General features: G+C 38.9%; 1 protein-coding gene across 2 annotated transcripts in view; it reads right to left on the bottom strand.

Annotated features, from left to right (window-relative positions):
- Nucleotides 1–305: 305 nt before the first annotated feature.
- Nucleotides 306–27527, bottom strand: part of LOC126292234 (sushi, von Willebrand factor type A, EGF and pentraxin domain-containing protein 1-like) — a 107953-nt gene continuing 80731 nt past the window's right edge. For both annotated transcript variants that reach the window (XM_049986109.1, XM_049986110.1), the window contains 3 exons: nucleotides 24554–24750; nucleotides 12072–12307; nucleotides 306–8274 (listed from right to left, as the gene is read on the bottom strand). In XM_049986109.1, coding sequence (XP_049842066.1) covers nucleotides 8177–8274; nucleotides 12072–12307; nucleotides 24554–24750 — 531 coding nt within the window. In that variant the 3' untranslated portion in view covers nucleotides 306–8176. The remainder of the gene's footprint in view (nucleotides 8275–12071; nucleotides 12308–24553; nucleotides 24751–27527) is intronic.

Raw genomic sequence — 27527 nt, 5'->3', positions numbered from 1 at the left:
AGTCAAGCTGGAAGCATGTGATTCCTGTGAAATTTCTGACACACTATTCGTTTGCCAGTCACTGGATTGTTGCTCGTTCTGACTCTTTGTCCTTTCCCTACATTGAGACATTATTACATACACGCATTTATGATTGCGCCACACTGTTCTTCCACTTGCATATAGTTGGAAAGGTATTGAGATGTGACAAGAAGGGATTAAAATAGTTATTGGAGACATTCTTCCACTTATGCAGTATTTCTTCATTGAGGGATAAATCATTCTCTCTCAGCTTGGTTTCAATAAATCCAACAACTTCACAGAAATAAAAGCAAGACATTTATTTACTTTTAGTTTGTAACACAAAAATGTAGACAAGTACACTGCTAACAAATAAGACATGGCTGTGTCAGTGAGCATAAAATAGTGGTCTACAAATGATGTGTAACTACAAAATAAAACCAAGCAGATACCACATATACCAAGAGATTCTATGAAGGGAAATTATTTTTGCTAACATGAAGTGCTTTATCATGTAAGCACACCAACAACAATACATTTTCCTGTTAAAAGTATATCAGATAAAAATAGTCAAACTGCAAAATTTTGTAGGTGGTTCCCTTCTTTCCACCACACCAGGTGGCAAGTTTGAATTTGAACCTGACATACACAATACAGATCTTTTCCACTGCCATTGTCATGTCAGACTATCACATGAAATATATAGAAAATATCCAAAGTAATGTTTAGCCATCCTATATGTTTAAACACACAAGGAGTACTAAACATCATATTCCCATCACAACCTTGTACTTCACATTTCTGGGTAACCACAGGAACCTGATTAAAAATTTTGTTACTGTAACATCCCATTTTTGCAATAATATATACACATCTTCCTGTATGTAGACACATAGAAATTGTATTTGAGTAAGACAACAGGCTCTGAAAATTGTTTCGAAAAAGGGAAAAGTACTTTCACTAGGAATAATGTTTGCTGCACTGACACATCTGTGCAGTAGCAAACAGCAATTAATTCCAACATGAAAAATTAGCTCATTGATTACAGACAAGCCTTAAATTATCAAAGCAAAAATATTGAAAATGGCATAGCATTATTGTTTCTGATATCCAATATCAACACGAGTCACAATTATGTTTACAATTTTTTTTAACATTTCAACTATGATAGATTATTAGGTCAATAGAAAAATTCAACACTAACTTTTAACATATACCAACATTCAGATAATTCCATGGACTTTTAAAACATACACCTCTGAAAGAGATTTATAAATATGGTTCATATTTAACAGGTGAAGAGAACACAGAGCAAACAGTATCCGTATTAGACAAATCTCTTAACACAGCTCAGTTCAGAGTTAAGAGAACATAGACTAAATAACACTTACTTACTTCTTACAATAATAGTGTCCATTTGTGCTATATAACAGTGTTTACATTTGTAATTAATATAATGCCACTAAAAATACACTTTATCATAGATAAAGCATGCAAGCCACGACATAAATTATGTTTTAACATTGAAACCCTATTATCCACAAACAAAATGCTGTTTTTGCTTCAAAAGCTTTATTATTTAGCAAACATGCTGTGTGGGCTCTTGAATGTAAGTATCTTCTTAACAGTGATGTCTCAGCCCTTATCATGTAATGATTTCACAACAATTATATTCTACAATGAATCTTTCAGATTTCATATGGAGTATGCAGACTCATTTAACTTTCAAGTAAATGCAAGACTCAAATCCTGTATCTCATGTACAAGATGATTTTGTAAGTGTGTCACTCCAAGAAAAGATTTATAAACCAATCTTACAAACTAAAGATAACTCCTTCTATATCTATAATAATTATTCTCTGTGTGCATATTTTGATCAAGTGCAGATAAAGAAAGTGAGCTGTTGTCTGCTAGACAAGAAAACATGAGTACCCTTTCTCACAAAAGTGAGAAGCAGCAAGTTGTAACACACAAACTGCTGCCACATCAGTCTTTTGAAACGATAAAGACAAAGATGTACAAGCAAAAATTATATAAAAATAACCTAATGTTAATTAAAATCTATTTGGGCAATATTCAAATTAAGTTGATGGCTCTGGCATTTCCTTAACTAGCATAGGGTGAACAAATTCGAGACAATAAATGCCACAAAGAAAAGACAGTGTCCATTAATTTAAACTACAGTTTAATATAGACAAATACTTTTGCCAACAAGTACAGTAGCACCAGACACACACACACACACACACACACACACACGGAGTTAATCACAAAATCTCCAGAATTTAGATCCACAACAGTTTGTAGAGGAATGGGGAAACCTTGTTTTCAGGGAGAAAGTAGAGTACGGTAAGAAGTGAAGCAACAGATGAGATTTTAAAAGGTGACGAAATATTAATAGCAAACAGGAAAGTTGACAAGTTTTAATTTAATATGGATTACATATAGAAGTATCAGGGAGAGCAAAACATACATCAATGGAGAAAAAACAAAGGAAGCTTCAGCCAAGGGAAATTGCAAAATGGAAAATAAATAAATCTGATAGTTCCATTCTTTTTTCAGATGAGACAATTTTTTATGTTAGTGATTACGTGAACGAATGAATTGGAAGGTAGCAGATGGATAGCAACACGCATTTGATGTCTAACTGTAAAAGCCAAGGTGAGGAGGAATTCACAGTGTGCTACTGGATTTGAGGCTACAAGATCTTTGTGTTTTCTTCATTGAAGCAAACATAGTCTAATGGTCTATCTCATCATGCTGAAAATTGACATCTTCGTATCAGTCCTAGATGAAAGTGGGGTCTTCTTGCAAGACAGGGCACTACCAAATTACAGAACGGTCCACGCGAAACGAACCAACACTTGAAGTGCCAAGTTGAGAGGGGGCCAGAGGCACCATAACTGTAGGATTTCAATACTGGATGTTCCACAATTAGTAATGGCTGCTTGGCATGCCAAGCTGACACAGGTGCCCATGTGCAAGACTTGCATACAATGTGTTGCAAAATTAGTAGCGAAAACTGACACAGGTGAAAGTTTATGAGGGTGAAGGAGGGGGGAGGGGTGCGCAAGATGATAAGTCATTTGTGCAGAAAAATGTCCTCTAACTGGCCCTGTCTGGACCACCAATTTCCTGGACATTAAATCAAAAAATGCAGTAAAATGATGGTCACCAAACCTCACACCAATGGAGTTTTTTCTATCGGATCACTTACAATTGATTGTTTGGTCAGTTGGTCGACCTGTGGGAGGATACCAAACAGCTAGGTCATTGGTCTCATCAGATTAGGGAAGGAAGTCGGCCATGCCCTTTCAAACGAACCATCACAGCTTTTGCTGTAAGCGATTAGGGAAATTGTGGAAAACCTAAATCAGGAAGGCCAAATGCTGGTTCGAACCATCGTCCTCCTGAATGTGAGTCCAGTGTGCTAACTGCTGCACAATCTCACCCAGTTGAAACTGCTTGTTTGCAAGCTGAAAATATGCAATGTATACCATCTTAAAAGAAGAACCACATTACCATGTCAACAAATAAAAGGAGAAACATTGTAACATGTTCAAATAAAGCTGGTCAGACAGTGTGTCATGTGTTGACACAGGAGGGAGATGTGGAATGTATCCTGTAATGGCAGCATCATACAATACCATTTGTATGAATAAAATAAACTTTAGTCATTACTTTTAACATTTGTGTGAAGACTTACGACTGTCTCCTTACTAATTAACGTATTTTTGCCTGTTTTCCCACGAAAAACTTAGCACTCTAAAAGTGAAGGTGTGTAACTGGTACTGCATGGCAAGTTCAAGTCAACCCCCTCCCTTTTTTTCTGAATGAGAGCAGCTCAATTAAGTTGTAAAGAACTTGGCCTACTCAAGTAATTAAAAAAAAATGTACAGAAAAGCACTAAAGCACTTGGGAAGCTTGAGATTTTCATTACTTTACGTTGCAGGAAGACTGACACATAAGTGCAAACTTCAGCTGCGGAGATTCAGTGTGACAGAAAGAGTCATGGGCTGAATATGGCCATAAGTACTTACATCGTATCAAATGACAATTACTGAACAAAAGCTGGAAGGGCAGTCTGGCTTGTTTAAAGACCACAATAAAAACTGAATGACAATTTACAATCTTATGTACTTATTACTGCACCTGGTTAGTAACAGCAAATGTGATAAATAAGTAAAACTTTTCAGGTGGAGGCTAACATAAATTAATACTAACATAAATAAATACTAACATAAATATTAGAAAGTAATCTCTACGGATGGTGTAATCTGTGAAAAGTTCTCTTATTTTATCATCAGTTACACCTCAGGTAATATAGATGACTACTTTCATAAGATTAGCATATTATTTTTATTTGCGTCAAGTTTCTTTGATTTTTCTGTAAAGGAAAAAGCTGTAGCACAATGAGATCACATCTTAGAACAATGAAACACTTTACTTAACTACCATAACATGAATTAGTGACAGGACTTAGAGCATTACCACTCCGTATCTGAAGCCCTGTGTAATTGGCTTTTCTAATACATTAAAGCAACGCAATTGTATCAAAAATTAGCAATGAAAACACTACTGTATCCATTTTTAGTAAGAGATACACAGGAACATATAGTGTACCAGACAACATTAATTTAGTTCCGTATTACAGTTATTAATGGTTAATAAAGGCAGCGGTTAGTTCTAGGATACTTGCTTCACTTGCTTTTTACAAAGAGGACTTAAAAATATTCAATAATCAGTCAGTTTGCACGGCTAGAAGACTTGGCGTATTTGAAAAAACTTATTTGTCTTAACACCATCTGTTTCCACACTTACCAATTACCGAGAAATTTAATTACTGGCAAACAGTAAAAAAACAAAACAAAAAATACATATGTAGTTGCAAAAACAGGTTTCATTCAGTTATTTTATAAATCTTGCATTAACAAATATAATTTTTATAGCAAATTATAGCAATAAAAGCCACTGATCTGCTAATGTGTGTAAATAATGCATATTCAATAGTTCATTTATCAAAACTATGGATCTCTGTTAATATGGCTGTACAAATGTATCTCTTAGGAACATTAAATACATTTCAAAAATGTAAAATAGATTTATATGTTCCATTACTGACAGAAATCACCTGTACGATAAACAGAACATATTCTATCGCAAATGGGCAAGAAATAACATTATCTAGATAATTTTTTTTATCTGAACACCAATCCTTGTACTCATTCATATATTATTTTATCATCACAAAATGGAAGCAAGAATGTTACTAATTATCCTTAACAATACAATGATTTTTATTGGCACACATTTTATAAACATTAATGGGGACATATGAGTGAATATTTTCAGTAGTACAGAGTATGAAGGGAGGGAAAATAATGAAACTAAAAAACTTAATGCTACTATTTCATTCATATTGTTTTATAAAAATGCAGATCAGCTTGTGAAGACACCTTTCCTGGTGCAGTTTTATCATGTACAATGACCTGATCTACAAATCTACTAAACCCTTCAAATTTTCAAATATATTTACAGGTTGCAACTCTTTTCTCCCTTTCCAAAATGACAGTTTGCAAATTTCTGAGCAACAGCTATATCAAGTAGGCCTCATGGGCAGCCAGTGAAGGGCAACATCAAGTTATACATTCAGGCAGACACACTAAAATATTTTCTCTTTCCTGCTGAAACATCTGTCAATTTAAACAAAATAAATTAAAAAATCTCCAGAATGCATTGCTTATGTGTACATTTACATCAAGAGTTTGTCAGTATAATTATATTAAAATAAGAAACCTCAAAAAGAGGACTAGCTACAAATTTATATATATTTACACACACACACACACACACACACACACACACACACACAACCACACACACACACACACACACACACACACACACACACACACACACAACCACACACACACAACATACCCGGCATTTCTAAAACACCAATATAATAATCTCAATGGATGATGGTTGAACCTTTATATTCTGCTGTGAACAGATAGACAAGACAGATGATGATGTAACATTTGTAATGTTTGACCTGTTACATTCTGAAGCTGAAGTATAACTAATCTACGACTAGATTACACTGGTGAAACTTAATTTTGCCTGCTTGTTTGCAAGAAATACAAATGGAACAAATATAATACACAAATAAAAACATAAGTGCTGACTGTAATGAAACTAAGCTTTCTGACACTCACTATCTTAAGAGTATTTCAGTAAAGCCCTTGCTTCTAAATGACCTCATATTTGTTTCTTAGTTAAGAGGGCTTCTGCCGATATGTCTACACACCATGTAGTATGGGAGCTAATACATGTCTATATTAAGCAAAACACATATAAAACTGGTGTGACTGCTTTGCACATTATGGACAGAGTGATTTAACAGCAATAAATATAACAGTCACCTAAGTGCTCATATACTGACCTACAACATCCATATTGAGTAACTAACTAAATTTACACTACGAGATTGTACTATGTAGTAATTTCTGACCAACAATGTTGCACAGAACATTTAAGATAACTCCCACATAATAAAGAAGCCTTCTAAATATCTAAGAATCTGATAAATGACGTATCAGCATTTTGAATACTGCATACAAAGTCATAACATTTGTTTACATTATCCTGCATTTTACCATATAATATGACACACATGCCTTTGCGCAATTATTGATGCCTCAGCAGCTAAAGAAGAGTTAGTTTATCCTTCCTTCATTATTTCTCACTGTGACTGAAACCAGTATATGTCCTATTATCCAACAATGCGATAAACCAACAATTTTATGCCTTTTCTGTTTTTTAAAGGAAAAAGCCTGCTCTCATGAAGGTGATGTCAAAAATTCACTTAATTGACTTAAATGTTGGTTAATACATTACCACAGGTTTTATAATTTTATACTTTCACAACACTTAACTATGACAAAGTTACTAATATAAATGCTAACAGTTTTTGTTGCAGAGACAATATCAAGATTTAAACTTTAATTGAAAGTTATAAATTCTTCTAATAGGGCAGAGAGGGATTTACATTACACTGTAAACGTTTTCTTACAGTATAATAGGAGTTATTCACACCATTATAGGATGCAATGCAGTCTCATGAGCTTTTAAAAGATGTGTGATATGGTAACTCATGCAGGGACAGAAAACAAGGCAAAATATACCTACAATTATACACCTGATGGGATAAATAATATATTGTTTTTCTAAGACTTTTATTCCTCTATGCAAGGTGCACTGGAGACTTCAGTGCTATAGCTGGAACAGTTGAAGGGTGGTAACAGAAGAAACTGGACGACAGATTCTCAATGCAGGAAACATCATTAAAAGTGTGCTTCAAGTATTTTGATCTTTCAGTTCTGATTAGTGCATATATTTGTCCATTTTGCTATATACTACACAAATATGCCTTTCCTGATTATTTCCTTTTTCTCCTCAGATCTTTAATAACTAGGACCAATCCTCAATTTGTTTTTCTTTTTTATGCACGGACCTGAAACTGCATAGGATATATTTATATACAGTAGCAACTATTATTAGATTGTAAATGTTCATTCGAACACTGTATGTTGTTCCAGATCCAAAATGAGGTAGTGTACATTAAAAAGACAGAAAATATTCTTAACAATTAATTTCTGATAACCGATCAACATAAATGATCCACAGTCTGAAAGAGGATGGTTCTGACAGTTAATAACTCAAAGTCATGGAGAAAGAACAATACACACCACATGTAAACAACAAATTATAGTAACAGGAACAAACAAGAATTTGATTAGAGCTAACAAAGGATGACAGAAAAGCAATAATTTACTCTCAGTTCCCAAGAGCCATCCCGTTTTTTTCTTTTAAGCGAATAAACAAGAATTTGGTTTTCATATTACACACTTCTGTGTACTGCATTAGATTATGGAACTCGGGAGTCTTGTAGCTTTGGAATGCTGTGGAGACAGATAAGTTGGGTGACAACAAGCAGCCATTACACTTCCTACTGCCGAGCCCGTCCCCGAGGGTCCGGGAACTCTAGCCTATCCCATGTGCCCAGGAGCCAGACTTACAACTTGCGCAGCCTGCGCGGAGGTGGTGGCGGTGGAACGGGGAGTGGGCACAGGGGCGGCAAGGGGGGCGAGTACCGCCCCCCGTGAACCCTGCATCAGGCGACCCCCGGCGGGTCCGGTGACGGGCGTCGGCGCTTGCACGGACCAGAGAGATCGGCCTCCTCCAGTTCACTTTCCTCGAGAAGTGGAACACCTGTAAGAGATTAGCACGACTGGTCACAAATGCTCTGCTTATTTCATAATCAAGGACCAACATTCTGTAGAAGTATAACACAATACTTGTCAGGCGAAGGTCATAACAGGAAGATAAAAATAAATTACAGACTTTGACTGCAAGTGGGCACTGATTGAAATCATTGGAGAAAGTGGAATATTTGTGCCAGACCAGGATTCGAACCCGGGTCTCCCACTTACTATGCAGATGCTCTCATCTCCATTCCATCCACACACAGCGGTCATCGCAACTCCGTGGGCTACCCTAGCACGCCTCCTGTCAGACCCTAACTCTCAACTTATCCACACACTGCCAATGTAATGCACCTTATCCATTATCCTCATTGCTCATGGCATTTCACTCATTCTCATAAGAGGCTGAGCCTGCTGCGCATCCGCACTAAAGAGATCACTGGTGACAACCAGTCAGAGGCTACGTGGGCCAGCCACCGATGTAATTCTGCACCAATGTGCTGCAACATTGCAAGCGCCACACCCAGCACTGCAATGTTCTGCTATCAGTGGGTGTCTGGGTCGCTACATTGTGTAGCACAGTGCAACATTTCCAAAGACAGCTCCACGATAGGAGCCTGACACACTCGGACGGAGACAGCTCTGTTGCTAGCAGCGTTTCTTCAGCGGTGCCACACATTCGATTGGCAGTCTCTAATGTTGTTGGTCAAAAGTGTGGCCAAACCGTACCATCCTTGCCAATTGGCATCACCGGATACGGGAACCATCAGCTAGCCCTGACAATTCCTGGCTATAGATCAGACTCTATGAGGCGAGGCTGTAACACGTGTGCCGTCGCCCAACACTCTCGCCAGACCTCGAGGGTCCCGGGTTCGAGCCGCAGCCCGCACGGTTTCTGTCAGTTGCCTAGCCTTGTTACGGCACAAGAGCTGACGTGGCATGCAGTTGGCAAGGACTCGGTGCCACCAGCCACGGTGGCACTGACTTGGCCTTTCACTGTCAACAACATTCACCACAAACAGCTCCTGGGCCATTACTATCAGAATATTTTATGAAAGAGTCCCTGCCAAGAAACCAGATTTTATTTCAAACTTAATGTGGTGGAGTGAGTAAACATGCCACTGATAAATACTGTTCCTGCGCTTGGTTGCTGGCTTTTCTGTATCTCTTCTACACTCTAACCCTTCAAAACTCATTTCATCTTGCTCCGCAGCTGCTGAGTCATCCATCTTTCCTGCTCCTGCCTCTCACTATTCCACTACCTCCTCCAGGCTTCGTGCCTCCTTCCCTACCCCTCCCCACATCTGTCAGAATAGGCATCTGCTGCCATTGTGGTCATGGTCGTGTGTGTTTCAGCGTCTGTGCGATTGTGTGTGAAATTTCAGATTTCAATTTCCAAGTGTTCACAACTTCTTAGCCACTGAGAGTGTAAAGGAACAGCCAGGTTCAGGCAGAAAATGAAAATAGGATGAAACGACAGAAGAGATAAAACATATCTTCCAAAGAGTCCAACCATAAAGTCAGTTCGCCAAATGTCACAAGAGCCAAACCCTCGCTCAACAGCTAAGGGGGTGCTGCATAAAGAACTTCACTTTCAAAGTTCAAACTGAGCGAACACTGAAGTGTAGAAACTTGCAGCTTTGTCACAACTTTGCTATTGACTGGATTGAACAAAACCCCAACTATCTAGAAAGTATTTTCTCTAATGGTGTAATCTTCTATAGAGGAAGGTGCTATCGTGTTTCAGTGTGGCCATAATCACAATGTTAATGAAGTTCCAAATTTGTTGGTGCATCAACAGTGTGTCTCCAACGAGTCTACAAGGAACCACTCGCAGTAACGTAACATGACATAACAACAGTGGTCACAAATAGGTCCTAAACAAACTGGAAACACTTGTGATGCCTAATCAATGCCAATAAAGCACAGAACGAATACCAAGGTCGCTTCTTTCCAGACAGCGCGACTGCATTTAATTGGCAGTCTGTGGAGGGTGAGTGTCAGGTTGGAGGCGATCATGTGATGTTTTCTGTAGCTTCCCTTGGGCACACTCATTAAGGTTACCACAAGTGTCAACCTGGCTGCTTATTTCAACAGTTTCAATGACCAAGTGTTGCCCCTTGTTCCTACATCTTTACGAATAGAATGTGGACAGTCCCATTTTCCCACATGACAACACGCACGTTCAGAGGACTGTATGCATAGGTTCCCAGTTTAAAGAACACTCGGGCATCCAAATTCTCTGGAAAATGTCTAGGACTACTTGGAAGTGGTCAACATCCTCCCCAACAGCTGGATACAGCATACCTGAAGATACGAGGGCTATCCGCAAAGTACATTACGTTTTGGAATTAAAAATAAATAAAGTATTGGAATTTTTTTATTATATACAGATGAAAGCCACACTTAAATGCTACTTTTCTACATAGTTGCCATTTAAATTAAGGCACTTATCGTAGCGATGGACGAGCTTGGAAATTCCTTCATCATAAAATTCAGCCGCCTGCACCTTCAACCACGTGGTTTCCTCTTCTTGAAGCTGTGCGTTGTCATCAAAACGCTGCATAGCCAACCACTTCTTCATTGCTGGGAATAAGTGGAAGTCTCTCAGTGCTAGGTCGGGACTGTACGGTGGATGAGGAAAGAACTCCCACTTAAAAGATTCGAGAACTTCACGAGTGGCATTTGTCGTGTGGGCCCGAGCATTGTCATGAATCAGCAAGATCTTTGAACCCAACTTTCCTCTGCGCTTGCTTTGTATTGCTCTTCTCAGGTTGTGCAGAGTTTGGCAATACCTTTGAGAGTTTATTGTAGTGCCTCTTTCCAGGAAATCCACAAAAATCACACCTTTTCTGTTCCAAAAAGACACCTTCCTTGCCGACATTGTCTGCATGCATTTCTTGGGTTTTTGTGGGGAGTTTGTGTGCCCCAACTGCAATGACTGCAATTTTGTCTCGCAGTTCACATGCTTAACTGATGTTTCGTCACCAGTAACGATGCGATCGAGTAATGAGTCACCATCTTTCGAAAAACGTTAACGCTGCAGCCATTCGTTGATTTTTGCAAATCTCTGTCAAGATTTTTGGTATCCATCTTGCACAAAACTTGTGGTAACCAAGCTTTTCGGTAATGATTTTTTGCAACAAACTTCGTGAAATTTGTGGAATACTCGTAGAGAGTTCCGTTATTGTGAAAATACGGTTTTCACGGACTGCAGCAACGACTTTTTCGACAAGTTCGGCATTCACTATGCTGGGTCTTCCACTTCACTCTTGGTCGTGAACATTAGTTTGGCCATTTTTAAATTTTATGGCCCATTGACGCACTCCACCTTCAGTGATTATGTTGTCCCCATACACTTCACAAAGCTGCTGATAGATTTCTATCGGTGTACAGTTTTTTGCAGTTAGAAACCTTATTACAGCATGCACTTCACACTTCGCGGCATTTTCAATTAACGATGACATTTCAAACTGTCACAGTAACTCAACGGAGTACAGCACAAACCTCTCACTAGCACGGCAGGATGCCGACTGAGCAGCGGAATGCCATGACACTAAGATGGCTGCACTAGCCCCGCCCATAACGGACACAAACGAAAACGTAATGTACTTTGTGGATAGCCCTCGTACTTTTGGTTTCTCTGCCTCATCGAACAGAGGCCACAGTCGAGAAGCGATGTTACACAGCATCAGTGTCATGCCTCATCCAGTAGACCAATTTTTTCCTTACTTTTGACACTCTTATTTTTATAATGTTACATTTACATACTGCAATACATTTCGTTCTCCTGTCATCACTGACCTTCAGTATTGAGTGCGGAGCTGGTGTCAAACGAGGCGAGGCTGCCACAGATAGCACGGCAGCTCGCTGCTCCGCCACTACCGCTGCCGCTGCCACTGACCCCGCTACTGCACGTGTGTGATGACACTGTGTCTAGTGTCACAGTTGTCGAAACTTCGCTCGGTGTCATGGTGTCTGTGGAGCCCATAGAGTCGCCGGCTGCAGAACCGCTCCTCAGGGAGGCTGTGTGGGACGTGCTGCAGAAAGGTCAAAAAAGAGCATTCATCATGATGTGAAGATTGCTAAATGTTGACATTATGAAATAGATTGCTACCCACCAAACAGAAGAGGCAGTGACAGACAGTCACATTGAAAGAAAAGGGTAGTGGGGTACAGAAGAGGAATGTGGAGGGAGGGGGAGGAGGAGAGGAGGGTAATGTGCTGCAGCTGAATATGACTGTGGCCGTGTGGGTGTGCGTGCGAGCAAGCGAGCGAGACAGAATGAGAGTGAGAGTGAGAGTGAGAGTGAGAGTGAGTGAGAGAGAGAGAGAGAGAGAGAGAGAGAGAGAGAGAGAGAGATAGCAGTCTACTTTCAATGTGCCTGCCTTCCATTCAACACCTTGTCTATGTGGTGTGTAGGAATATAATCATTTCACATGATTTTCCACTGTTTGATAAATGTTGACAATTTTGAATATGCTAGGGAGGTGATTTATTTCCTGCTGCTATCCTTCATAACACAAAACCCAAGACACTATTGCAATCTGAATATCAGTTTGTGACTTGTGTTTCTTTTTCCCCAGTTCTTATTTAAAAGCTGGTGTAACTATTAAAAACATAAATGTAAAAATTATTTGCAAAATGTCTGTTTGCACACTCTTCAAAACTTTATTCTTAAAAATAATTTCTTCTAGTTAGTGGTATTCACTAATTATATCGGAGATAATGAACATCATCAACTGAACCCATAAACAATATCTGAAAGCCAAGTGGAACTGTAGTTCACTGAAAATAAGTATGATACAGGTACTGGCTCTTACTACAGAGAGCATACTGTAGGAAAATTGCCATCTATCTCTAGCACAGATGGTAACAAATGAATGATTGCATCTTCTAAATATTGCTATAAAGTACTAAAATAGCAGATATAACATCTGTAATCTAATAATTATAATATGCAAATGCAAATACAGAAAAGCTGCACCTGGTCACCGAAACATTTGTGTTGGTTTAATCAGTTTTGTGATACTGGTTGTCTGTCTGTGTAAAGGGAAAAGCACAGGGTGATTGCACATCTCAGAGGAAGTCGTGGGGTGTGTAAACCTCAGCTTTGTACGGATCCCCCCCAAAATCATCCCGTTCGTGTAAGCCATGAACTACATATGCAGTGTGAAGTGTTGTGCAGCGGCATCTGCATTTCAAATCTACTGTTTGCAAATGTTATAACAACTGAAGAGATGATTATGCCCGCCAGTTGGAGTCAATGGCCTTACAGACCATCAGGTGAGAACGCAGAAAGCAATCGAAGATCAAAATGATGAAGACAACAGCAACTTCACGGAGACATAGATATTCAGTGATGAGGCAATATTCTGTCTGTTGAGAAATGTGAATCATCACAGTGTGAAAGTGTGGGAAACTGAACTGCCGCATGTCTGTGCGGAGTTGGAAGGGGATTTACCTGAGTAAACATCGTCTAAGCCGTATCCAAGACAAAGGCATACAGTCCCTTTTCCTTCATCGACAAGAGGCTGGGAGGTTCCGTGTACCTGGATATGCTGTAGCTGCTGTCGTTGCCACAACTGATAGCTGAGCTCTCAACTTTCAAAGTGACAGCTGAGTCCTCAGCTTTTAATAGGACAAGGCTTCACATCACTAGAGCACAACTTCCTGGCCTTTCTCAGCAGATAACTGCCACATATGTGAACAGAGTGCCGTGGTCTGGCCGAGTTCCTTCCTGTGCGGTTTTGTTAAGGATAGAGTTTACGTACCCCTAATGCCAACAACACTGAAAGAACTGCAGGAACACATCACTGCTGCTGTGACAGATACTGGCGGAAATGTGCAATTGAATGTGTGAATGGAACTTGATTACCGTTTGGATGTATACCGTGTGACTAAGGGTGCACACACTGAACATTTGTAGACTGTACCAGAAACATGGTGAGTGCATGTCTTTTCATGTATCACTCTTCTTTATACGTTGAATACTTGTAAATAAACAGTGCTTCAAAATCCAATGAATCATTTAGGCAAAACCTGTATACAGAATCAAGTTCATGGATTAGCCAAAATATTTTCCACAGTACAAAATCAGTGAACACAAAGACATTTTGAAAGCTGTTCAATTGACGTAGAAACAGTACACCTCCAGGAGTAGCACCATATGTCTGCAATTCCTGGTAGTGTCCAGTACTCTCTCTCTCTCTCTCTCTCTCTCTCTCTCTCTCTCTCTCTCCCCCCCCCCCCCCCCCCTCCCTCCGTGTGTGTGTGTGTGTGTGTGTGTGTGTGTGTGTGTGTGTGAGAGAGAGAGAGAGAGAGAGAGAGAGAGTGTGTGTGTGTGAGAGAGAGAGAGAGAGAGAGAGAGAGAGAGAGAGAGAGAGAGAAATGTCATGACCACCATTTTCTTTTTGCAGCTTCCCCATACTTCCTTTTCATTCTTTCACATTATTTTGTGTTACACAAATCCCATCATGAAGGAGACCCTTCATGGGTTAGGAATGAGTTAAGTTACACATTAAGAAGCAGAATCATCTGTTGCATACTGCTATGGTAAATCAACAGAAAATTTTAATTAGTACTCATACACTCAAACTGATTATTACTTCTGCTGTTATGGTCTTCAGTCAAGAGACTGGTTTGATGCAGCTCTCCATGCTACTCTATCCTGTGCAAGCTTCTTCATCTCCAAGTACCTACTGCAACCTACAGCCATCTGAACCTACTTAGTGTATTCATCCCTTGGTCTCCCTCTACAATTTTTACCCTCCATCCTTCTCTCCAATACTAAATTAGTAATCCCTTGACGCCTCAGAACATGTCGTACCAACTGATCCCTTCTTCTAGTTAACTTGCGCTACAAATTCCTCTACTCCCCAATTAAACTCAGTGCCTCCTCATTAGTTACGTGATCTACCATCTAATCTTCAGCATACTTCTGTAACACCATGTTTCGAAAGCTTCTGTTCTCTTCTTGTGAGAACAATTTATAATCCATGTTTCAATACCATACCTGGCTCCACAGCATGCAAATACTTTCAGAAAAAAGACATCCTGACACTTAAATCTATACTCGATGTTAACAAATTTCTCTTCTTCAGAAACGCTTTCCTTGCCATTGCCAGTCTACATTTTATATCCTCTCTACTTCGACCATCATCAGTTATTTTGCTCCCCAAATAGCAAAACTGATTTACTACTTTAAGTGTCTCATTTCCTAATCTAATTCCCTCAGCATCACCTGAGTTCATTCTACTACATTCCATTATCCTTTGCTTTTGTTGATGTTCATCTTATATTCTCCTTTCAAGACACTGTTCATTCCGTTCAACTGCTTTTCCAGGTCCTTTGCTGTCTCTGGCAGAATTACAATGCCATCGGCAAACCTCAAGGTTTTTATTTCTTCTCTGTGGATTTTAATTCCTACTCCAAATTTTTCTTTTGTATCCTTTACTGCTTGCTCAATATACAGATTGAACAACATTGGGGATAGGCTACAACCCTGTCTTACTCCCTTCTCAACCACTACTTGCCTTACATGCCCCTCGACACTCTTTATAACTGCCATCTGGTTTTTGCACAAATTTTAAATAGCCTTTTGCTCCCTGTATTTTACCCCTGCCACCTTCAAGCTTCATCTAAGTCTACAAATGCTAGAAAAGTAGGTTTGCCTTTCCTTAATCTATCTTCTCAGAAAAATCACAGGGTCATTACAGTCTCGCATGTTCCAACATTTCTACATAATCCAAACTGATCTTCACTAAGGTAGACTTCTACCAGTTTTTCCATTCGCCAGTAAAGAATTTGTGTTAGTATTTTGCAACAGTGACTTACTAAACTGATAGTTCGGTAATGTTCACACCTGTCAACACCTGCTTTCTTTGGGATTGGAGTTGTTGTATTCTTCTTAAAGTCAGAGGGTATTTCACCTATCTCATACATCTTGCTCACCAGATGGAAGAGTTTTCTCATGGCTGGCTCTCCCAAGGCTATCAGTAGGTCTAATGGAATGTTGTCTACTCCCAGGATATTATATTGACTTAGGTCTTTCAGTGCTCTGTCAAATTCTCCACACAGTATTGTATCTCCCAGCTCATCTTCATCTACGTCCTTTTCCAGTTCGATAACATTGCCCTCAGATACAATGCCCTTGTATAGACCCTCTATGTACTCTTTCCACTTTCCTGCTTTCCCTTCTTTGCTTAGGACTCCTTTTCCATCTGCGCTCCTGATATTCCTACAGGTGGTTCTCTTTTCTCCAAAGATATCTTTAATTTTCCTGTAGGCAGTATCTATCTTACCCCTAGTGATATATGCTTCTATAACCTTACATTTATCCTCTAGCCATCCTTGCTTAGCCGTCTTGCACTTCCTGTCAATCACATTTTTGAGACGTTTGTATTCTCCTTTTTGCCTGCTTCATTTACTGCATTTTTATATTTTCTCCTTTCATCAGTTGAGTTCAGTATTTCTTCTGTTACCCAAGGATTTCTACTAGCCCTCATCTTTATACCTACTTGATCCTCTGCTGCCTTCACTATTCCATCTCTCAAAGCTACCCATTCTTTTTCTACTGTATTTCTTTCCCCTGTATTTGTCAATCTTTCCCTAATTCTCTCTCTGAAACTCTCTACAGCCTCTGGTTACTTCAGTTTATGTGGGTCCCATCTCCTTAAATTTCCACCTTTTTGCAGTTTCTTCAGTTTTAATCTACAGTTCATCACCAATAAATTGTGGCCAGAGTCCACATCTGCTCCAGGAAATGTCTTACAATTTAAAACCTGGTTCCAAAATCTCTGTCTTACCATTATACAATCTATCTGAAACCTTCCAGTGTCTCCAGGCCTCTTGAACATATACAACTTTCTCTCATGATTCTTAAACCAAGTGTTATCTATGATTAAGTTACACTCTGCGCAAAATTCTATCAGGTGGCAGTATTGATCAGTAATATTCTGTGATGTTAAGTTTTATCAAATCCTTTCTTGCCTCTTCCAGCCATCCAGCAGTGTTTTTTAATTTGGAAACTAAATTAAAAAATTTCTTCATTAGCCTATTGTCATACCTTACGTAAAAACAATCATAAAACTTTAATCTCCTCTTTCTTACTGTCTCTGTGATGGTTTCTATGTTTCTGTATAGATCTTCATTTCTCCTCTACGTCTAGTTGTCTTTGTTCTTTTGTGTTCTTAAAATTTTTCTGAGTATTTTCGTTTCTTTCTTTCCCAGTTCTTCCTGTTCACCTCTTTTATTTATTGTTAGGCATTCAGATATGTGAAGTGCTTCCTGCTTTATTACTGCTGGATAGTATTTTAATTTTTGCCTGGGATGATACTGATCTTTTATCATATCGGTTTTGGGCGAGTTTGTATGCCAATTTCATTTCCTTCAACTTTTCTTTATTTGTGGTGCTATCTATGCATTTAATTGTATTCACTCTCCCAAATACTTAAACTTATCAACTGTTTCAATATTTCCATGTTGTATTAGTATATAAGTCTCTGCTAAATTCATATGCAATGTATTTGATTTTCCCACACATATTTGTCATCTGGTTTTAGCTGCAGTTTTGTGAAGTACTTCTATCATTATCTTTTCATCTATCTTCTCCTTAGAAATTGCAATATTGTCAGCAAATTTTAGACAGTTCACCTCAAGTCTTCCTCTTCCTTGCTCTAGACAGATTCCTTTGATGTTTCTTCTATTGCAGTTCTTTATCCCACTCTCTCATTGCCCTCTCTAAGACAGGATTGAAGAGAATTGTGATAGTCCATCACCCTGCCAAACTTCTGTGTTAATTCTGAAGGGTGCAGAAGCATCTTCTAGGAATTTAACTTTTGAAGTTAAAATCAATGAATGTAATGACTTAAGGTTCTGCATTGTCCTAATACTGAGGATTGTTTTGAAGTTACAAAAATTGCTCTGTGCATCATCTACTTTTTCTGAACCCTACTTGGTATTTGTCAATTGTGTGTTCTGCTTGGTCTCATATATTATACAGTGGAGCTTTAGATACAATTTTGTAGGTGACTGGAAGCAGAGATATGCCTCGATAGTTGTTGGTATCTGTCACCCTTCTTACGCAGCGGATGGATTATGGCTTGTTTTGTCATCTGGTATTCTTCCTTTTTACCAGCAATCTTTAATAAACTCATAAATGGTTTCAGCTGCCCGCTTCCCTCCCAATTTCCACATCTCAGCTAACATCCCATCTTTACCTGGTGTTCTATTGATTTTTAGCTGGCCAAGGTATTGTTCCATTTGATTTAGTGAATTTTCCCTCTGAAGTTATTTGAAAATTAGTCATTGTGTTGGTTCCTTGCAGATTAGAAGAGTTTTGAAACATTTAATATTAACTCAGAGTTGTCTTTGTTGTTGGTGATCAGTCTGCCTGCTGAATCTTTGAAATGTAGGCTCACTAGCTTATATCCTGTTATTTCTTCTTTGAATACTTTGTATGACTCCCTAGTGTTGTTTTGGCTGAAATTTGTATTTATTTCCTCTATTTGTTTTTGTCATATTTGCATTTCTCTGTTGGAATAATTTTTATGTCTATTTTTTGATCTCAGTGAATGTTTTCCAGGCTCTTTCCTTTTTGCAGGAGTTCCATTTATTCCAGGCTCTTAGTCTAGGCTCTATCACTTCATCAGAAATACTATTTGGTTAAATAACATATGTGATGAAGTGACAGAGCGTATTGGTTATGAACTGTTCTTCATGGTTGTTCTAGTTTTTTCACCGTTTCTATTATTGCTTCTCTGATCTCATCTCAATTTCTACTCTTCCTTGTGTGAATCTTTTTAAAAAATTCATTCCTATAGTCTGACAGTACATTCATAATTTCTCTGTGGTTTTGTTTGGTTATTGCCACATGTTCCAGCTGATATGATCCTTGGTGTGCATTAGGAGAAGACCAAGACTTTTTTTCTCTTTGGTAATTTTCTGAAAAACATTGACATTAGTTTTAAGTTGAATTTTCTGTAGCAGTTGATGAGCCTTTTGCCATTCTTACTGGTGAGTTTGTGTACATGAAAATTTCCTACTATTGCCTTCTATTTCTCTTCTCTGTCAATCTGTGCACTGAAGACTTCTACAAGTAGTTTTATATAGTGCTTTGGTATTTTTGATGGCTCATTTCCTAATGTTTCCAAAAATTGTTCGACTTTTTGTGGAACATTTCTGTTGTCACTGTTGGTAAGTGCATGTGCATTTATGATGGTATAGCCCTTGTTTGCTGATCTAAATAAGAAAAGTGATTCTTAATCCAATATTATGATAGTAAATTTTTATTATTAACAACTAACACCTTTAGGGACGCAATGTGTTCACATGTTGTAGGATAACTTATCACTCTGGTGAATGACTTTTGCACAAATGTCTACCAAACTGAAGAATTATGATTGCCACCACAAAAGTTTTATATAAATGATGAGTTTAGTTTAATATGCTTTTTGGAAGTGCGTATCCCCTCTGGAGTCAGGTGTACATAGCGTATCTTCAAGCCGAGGTGAAAATAGCACTTTACCTCACTCAACGGTACTTTCTGCTTTGGTGGTTTACTTAGTTTCATTGGATGTCTCAGAGATAAAGTGCTCTCCACAGAAGGAGGGCATCGGTAACAACCACAATGTTGTCACCAAAAGCTGAAGACTCTTAGCGGTCATTCAGTACCTTATTGATACAGGTCTTCTGTCACAAACTGTCAAGCTCGATGTATTGAGCAAATACAGTGTTACAATTCATCTTTGTATAAAATGTTACCACTGTGGAATAAGAGAAGCTCAGTAAAATCTGATTACTGACGATGTATTTCTATATCATTTTGCATAAAGTTGCAACACTATTTGAACTTACAGTTTCAAGCAAGAAGAATGTGAAGAGAATAATAAGTCCATATCTACAGGGGTATTTTGGCTCTGCACTGGAAGTACACCTGAGTTATGTAAAATTATCTGAATGTTCATTCTATCTTTTTTACTGCAGAACTGATGACTTTAAAAGAGAACAGAAGGCGGTCATATAAAATAAAGAGAACTTCTGTGATCTAAGCACGCAAAAAAGCTGTTATAAGGATTATGGGTCTCACAACACTGTGTTACAGATTGAGGGGGGGATATATAATTGTAATTGTGCAGGAGGTTGCAGAATTCCAAGTCCACATTTACATGGCCACCAGCAGCAGTCCCATGTTTATAACTGATGAGATCAATGAACACCTGGCACACAGTCCTATTAAATGATTAAGCTCAGCTGAACAATTCCCCTCAGCTATACTTCACTTAACCCGCGCATTTCTCCAACTCATCCCACTGCGTGATGCACTATCGCATCAATTTGCATTTTATATCAAAATGTTCCAAATTGTCATATATTTTGTCATTTTGTTATATATACATTTTAATTGCAGTAAGTGTATTACTCATACATAAGAGATATATAAGTAAGTATTTCCTATTATGTTACAATGACCAATGGTATCTCTCTCTCTCTCTCTCTCTCTCTCTCTCTCTCTCTCTCTCTCTGTTTCTGCGTCAACTTCCATATCTGTACATATTACAAAATTAAGAGACCCCCACCGAATTTTTCTGTTTGTACGTGAAGGTTAATCTCATGAACTACTGTAGACATTTAGGTACAATTTTCACACACAGACAACACATTCATGACAATGGTTTGTGTATATAATTCCAAAATATTTTGTGCAATTTGGCTGAACTAGTGTATAATGAACTAAACCTTAAAAAAGATTACATCAATTTTAAGCTTTATCACTTAGAAATTTTGAACTTGATCGATTACATTTTATGCATGCATTTGCAGAAACTCCATTTCTTCAATTGACATTTTGGCCATATATGATAACTATCGGCTATTTTCTGAGTGAGTCAACAGACTGCAATGACAGTGCTGGCAGCCATCTTTTTAAATTCTAGTGCCGCACCACTGCTTGTGTGGCCAGAGATATACCAAGGGCAGCGGTGTTATTTAGTGGCAACAAACTTTGTACAAACTGAATCTGTGGTCAGACACTCAATACTTGTCATGATACTGACACGTCAATAAGAACTGCACAGCAGTGATGTGTCTGTGATTTTACGAAAGAAAGCTCAGGATTCCGTGCTTCATCAAGGCTTTGACCACTGTACCTATCGATTAAATCCTTTGCTAAATGAATTTCCACAGCTTCGTTTACCACCAAGTCCCATAGTCTTATCAGATAGAATCTATACCATAGCCAATTTATTGGTGAGTCAGCTGTACTTTCAGTGTTCTGTGCATCATGTATAAAAGGCCACATTTGCGGGGAACTCTCAAACCTCAGCCTCGCAGAGCATCGAGTCCTTCTCGGTAGGACTTGAAAGTGCCACTGTCTTCTATGGAGTGGAAGATCATTTTAACTTTATACTCTGTGAGGATTCAACCTATTTCTGATGACAGACTTCCAGTTATGGCAAGAAAGCCATGCATTTAAATCTCTCTACTTCATCTTCCTCACTGTCCGCCCCCGGTAGCTGAGTGGTCAGAGCGACAGAATGTCAATCTTAAGGGCCCGGGTTCAATTCCCAGCTGGGTATTGTGTTCTCCTAATCATCATCATTTCATCCCCATCGACGCGCAAGTCGCGAAAATGGCATCAAATCGAAAGACTTGCACCAGCAGATTATATTTATACCAAGCTCTTTGTTGTCAAACTTCTCTGGACCTTGCGTATTCTTTAGCTCCAAGTGCATTGGCGGGGTGCTCGGGTTTAAAACGAGAGATGTGAGTGCTTGCACAGACACACTACTTGTATATATACATACATAATTTTGATTTTTAACTAGAACAATGTACAAGATTGTCCCAGGAATAAATGAAAATTGTATCAATACCTCATAATGACAGAGCTGGTTACCAAGTGGACACTGAAACTGCGAGTCCTCTCTCAAATATTCCCCACTGAGATTGCCTCTAACCCACTCCTAACGTACTGGGATATTTGACTGAAAAGAATGAGGACTCCTTAATGGGTTGGATTTCAAACGGTCTGCAAAGAGAGAGAGAGAGAGAGAGAGAGAGAGAGAGAGAGATGTAGTTCCACTCCTCTCCTGTGCTGCCCTCTTTATCTCAGTGTAGCACTTCCATTCAACATCCTCAATATTTGTTGGATATATTCCAGTCTATATTCCAGATTACAATATTTACCCTCTCCATATCCCTAAAGTGCCTTGGAAGTTACTACCTGATGCTTTAACACATAATCTATCATCCTGTCCTTCCTTCTTGTCTGTGTTTTCTGTAGAGCCCTTTCCTCGCCGATTCTTCCTTTTCTGGTTTTCTCACTGTCTGTGATTCATTACAATACAATGCTATGCTCCAAATGTACATTCTCAGAAGTTCCTTATTCAAATTAGAGTTTACGTTTAATACAAGTAGACTTCTCTTGGCCAGGAATAACTTATTTGCCCTCGCTAGTGTGTTTTTCACGCCCTCCTTGGTTTATCTCTCACGGGTTATTTTGCTTCCTAGTAAGCAGACTACAACAACTTCATTTACTCTGTGATCACCAATTTTGATGTTAAGTTTATAGCTGCTCTCATTGCTGCTGCTCCTCATTACTTTCATCTTCCTTTGGTTTATTTTCAATTCATAATATTCCATACAACAGATCCTGTAATTCTTCTCACTTTCACTCAGGATAGCAATGGCATCAGCGAATTGGATCACTGATATCTTTTCACCCTGAATTATAATCCCACTCTTGTATCTTTCTTTTACTTGTGTCATTGCTTCTTCAATGTTTTGTTTCGATTGAACAGAATGGGTGAAGGACTGTATTCCTGCCTCACACTGTTTTTAACCCGAGCATGTCGTTCTTGGTCTACCAATCTAATTGGTTCCTCTCGATTTTTGAATAAATTTGTCTTTTCCTCTTTTCTTTACAGAATCTGGCCAATTCTTAACCAATCAGCACTTTAAGACAATGGTATAATCTTTTTCTTTCTATCTTCCAAGAACTACTTCATACGTTGGTTGTTCTTTTAACACCCCTCTCCTAGGCTGTTCTTTTTTTTAGGAAGTTTTGCAGTACTGATCAGTATGATGAAATTTCCGTATGTGCTGTACATTACCTGTCTTTCCCTATAGCTTACACCTACTTTCCAGATAATTTCGAATTTTTGCACAATTTCTCATTATCAATACTTGCTCTAGGTACACAAATCCTATGAAGATTTTTCTTAAGTCTTGCTTCTATCAACTGCACTGTCAGAACTGCCTCTCTGCTGTCTTTTCCTTTCTTCCATAAATTTTTCTTGTCAGCAATTGAGGTGAATAAGCTGCAAAGTTTATTCTATGATAGTTCTCAGACTGCTCTTGCTATCTTTGCAACTGTGTGGAGGATATTTTATTCTGAAAGTCTCATGATACGTCTAGTCTCACTCGCTCTACACACTGGAAGATACGTAGCCTAATCTCCATAAACATCAAATAGCACAGGGGAGCACATTTACCTGTCTAAACAATGTAGGAAGTAACTTGCTGTGTCAACAATGCGGAGTATATATGTGGCAACTATTGCTCTGCACGAGTTCTCTCGTGTGAACGTTCGCAAACTGTTATCTTGCATTGACACTCTACGTGTTCAATGTTATAATCCCTCTCTGTACCATAATCCTTTTAAATATTTGGAGGAAAGTTGCTTTTCTCACAAGCAACCATTTAGCAGCACAATATGGAATTGTGTGATGAAAAAGTATTAATAAGAATCACATGTCTAGTTGTATCACAGTACTTCTGTTGTCAATCAATGGCTGAGTGTTCGGTACTACAAATCACCTTGCTGTGGTTCCCTTTGAAAGTTATCTACACAGTGACAGGACAGGGGAAGGCTGTTACAACACCAGATTGACTAGGCATTTGGGTGAGAGTGGCCGGAATGATTTTAGAAATTCCACAGAATGTTACCTATTCCTTCCGCTTAATTTGACGTCAGGTATTCCAAAGTGCCATTAAATTCTGATTATGACGCTGAATCCCCTACATCTTACATAACAACTCCCATTTCTTCACATGAAAGGTGTGTGGCCTAAACATCAGTTGAAGAAATGGAGTTTCTGGGGCTGAACACCTGAAATCTAACGGATCAGTCAATATGCCAAGAAAACACAAAGAAGCAGTAGTGACAGGAGAATCAGTTAACACTGTTTCTGAGAGCTCGAGGCCACATAAAGCAGTGAGAAGCCCCCCATCTACAGTAGGGCTGGCAGTACACAGCGAAGCAGAGCTGACTGTCGGCCGTTCACCTGGAGGACTGGCGTGTCACGTGCACCGGCCGGCGGCCCGACCCCAGGCCCGCCCAGTGGCCGCGCCCATGGCCACGGTGACCCTGGCTGCCGCCCGCACTCAGGGAGGCGCCTCCACCCCCCACCGTGCCGCCGACGCCAGCCATGCTGCGATCGCACCCGCGCACCGCCTCTTCGTAGGTTGGAAGAGCTGTCGACTGTGGACACAGCCGATAAATTATCGTTAATAGCTGTAAGGTAGCAGAATTTTTGGTGTAAGTTAAGCTTTTGTTTTTGAAACATAACTAAGGATTTTTATCTATTCTGATTTTGTGAAATAATTATGAAATGTTTACTTTTGTGTGTTTCAGTCGAACAAGCAGGGACTGCAGCAACACTTCGTCAAGAGCAGACCGTCACCAGCCTGTCGGAGGGACACATTTAGTTGTTTCTGCTCTGCAGTTAGCAGTTTCGGCATGAATTTCAAAGACACTGTGTTCACGGCCAAATCTTCAGTCACAATGTTATGTGCTCAAAAATTGCTGATGCTGACTTCTACCACAATTTCTCTGATAGTCATGCGATGTTCCCATATCACTTCGATGCCCACACTGGCAATGACACGACTCGCTCTCCAGCAATGTGCAACCATCTTTAAACTAGTTGTACAACTCCTTAATATGTATGATGTCCATAGCATCAACACCGAAAGCCTTCTGAATCTTCTGAATGGTTTCTACATGTCATTTACTCAGTTTCTAACAAAATTTGATATGGTAGCAAAGCTCCAGTCATTACATCATTTTGCTTGCAATGAAAAACTGGTGCAAGCACTAAATACTACCTCACTCAACTGCTGCTTGCCAGAAGCTGAAACTCTGGACAGGCAGGAAAAAATTCACCCATGTGCACAAAGATTCTAGGTCAGCTCATGCAAGTGTGCTAGATTAAAATCCACCAGTGATCGCAAAAAAAAAGGTTGGATACTTTTCAAACAGTCCTTGTATTCCTGTCATGAACCTACCAACAGAGAATATACATACAAACAGCTAAATAACTACACATATCTGCAAGAAATATGATGCTCAGCACATGGTCACATAACATGAGGGATATCAAGCATAGTCCCACCAGATGTCAAAAAATTAAAGATGTAAAAAACAAAATTTATCCCCCAATTCCTGTGTTTGTAACCAAGGTAATGTTGGGATTTCCATAATATTTTGATAGCTTCCCTTGTTGTCTTAGTCCTTCAGCTGCTTTGGTTGGGTTATCTCATCACACTCTGCTGTCATCTTGGAAACACGAATAAACTGGCAGTAGCAGATAGTGCACTGGGACAGGGGGGCCAACAAATTCATTTCCCCAATAGTAAGGATTTTATTAAGGTGCAGTTATTACTTTTCTATGATGTACAGAGAAACCATAGAAATTCAGAAGAACAAAAACAAAGGGATTGAAATCAGGCAAATTGTGGGTCTCAGTGCTCGATAAAACAAAGTATCAACTTTTCCCCAGTAAATGCTTCGTAACACATGTAAGCACAACTTTGTGATCTTAGCAAGCAGAGTGATAAAGTCACAACTCAACTGTTGCACGGATGTGTACATACAGCTTGACTTGTTGAACTCTTTTTAAATTAGAAACCAGTATCTGAGTCTTTATAGACTCTGATGATGTCTCTGACATTTGAAGACAAGACGTTAGGCAGAGAAAAACTGCACTATAATGTACATACAACCAAAATCACCATGGATGCAAATACTAGCCTTGAAAGCCAGCATTGTATTATCAAATTACATATAACAGATTTTAACAAGATAAATTATAAATCATAAATACTACATAAAAAATAGGTTTTTACTCAGCAATCAAAATTCTCAGACCTATATATCTGACAGCTAATTAACAGCTTCAGCTGTAGCTTGGAGGTCATCATTCTAATTTCCAGAGTATCTTCTCTCAGAGTATTGCTGGGTGATATGCTCCACAATCTGTTCTGCTGTTCCATAGCAGATATGTGTGCACCTCAGGTGTTGCAGTTTTTGTGAATTCACTGAATGCTGTAACCGCGCGCATGTGAGTGTGTGTAAAAAGTTATTAGTGAAAATCATTCTGGTATCTCTGACAGTGGAATACATGTATCAGTACTGTTGGTGCTACGTTTGGAGGCTAGGCGACATTCAGAGGTGGTAGAATGGATCAAAACAAGAACATGGACCTTGTTTAGCCCTTCTATATAATCCTTCCAACTTTCACCTTTCCACTCCTTGTTTAATACTGGCTTGCCATATGAACTCTTGATACTCATATCTGTGCTTCTGTTTTCTCCAAAGGTCTCTAATTTCTATAGGACATATCTATCTATCTCCTATCATGCAAAAGAAAATCCATGACAGAATAACAAAAATATTTTGGAAAGGATAGATTGCTACTACCCCTACAAAGGAGACATTGAGCCACAGACAGGCACAACACGTCCTCTATATGATGAATAGCAATTTCTACTACTGTGCATATATCTAAAGCTTTCAATTTGTCCTCGAACCATTCCTGTCTACCCATTTTGCATAGTCTGTTGGTCTGATTTTTTAAATGTTTGTATTCCTTTTTTATCACTTCATTTGTTGCATTTTTGTATTTTCTCCTTTCAACAATTAAATTAAAGCCTCCAAAGTTATTCAGGGGTTTCTACTCAACTTTGTCTTTTTGCCTGTTTGACCCTCTACTGTCTTCACTACTTCATCTTTCAAAGCTACTCATTCTCCTTCTATAGTATTCCTTTGGCATTTCATTTAATCGTTGCCTAACGGTCTCTTTTCAAAACTTAACAACTCCCAGTTCTTTCAATCTATGCATGGTGTGTCTCCTTAATTTCCCATCTTTCTAATTCTTTTTTCCCCCAGTTTTCATCTGCAGTTCATAAGAAATAAATTATGGTCCCAATCAACATCAGCTCCTGGAAATATTTTGCAATTTAAAATTTAACAATATT

The sequence above is a fragment of the Schistocerca gregaria genome, chromosome 9, assembly GCF_023897955.1.
Source record: "Schistocerca gregaria isolate iqSchGreg1 chromosome 9, iqSchGreg1.2, whole genome shotgun sequence".
NCBI lineage: Eukaryota > Metazoa > Arthropoda > Insecta > Orthoptera > Acrididae > Schistocerca > Schistocerca gregaria.
This window is presented reverse-complemented; position numbering and strand designations above follow the sequence as displayed.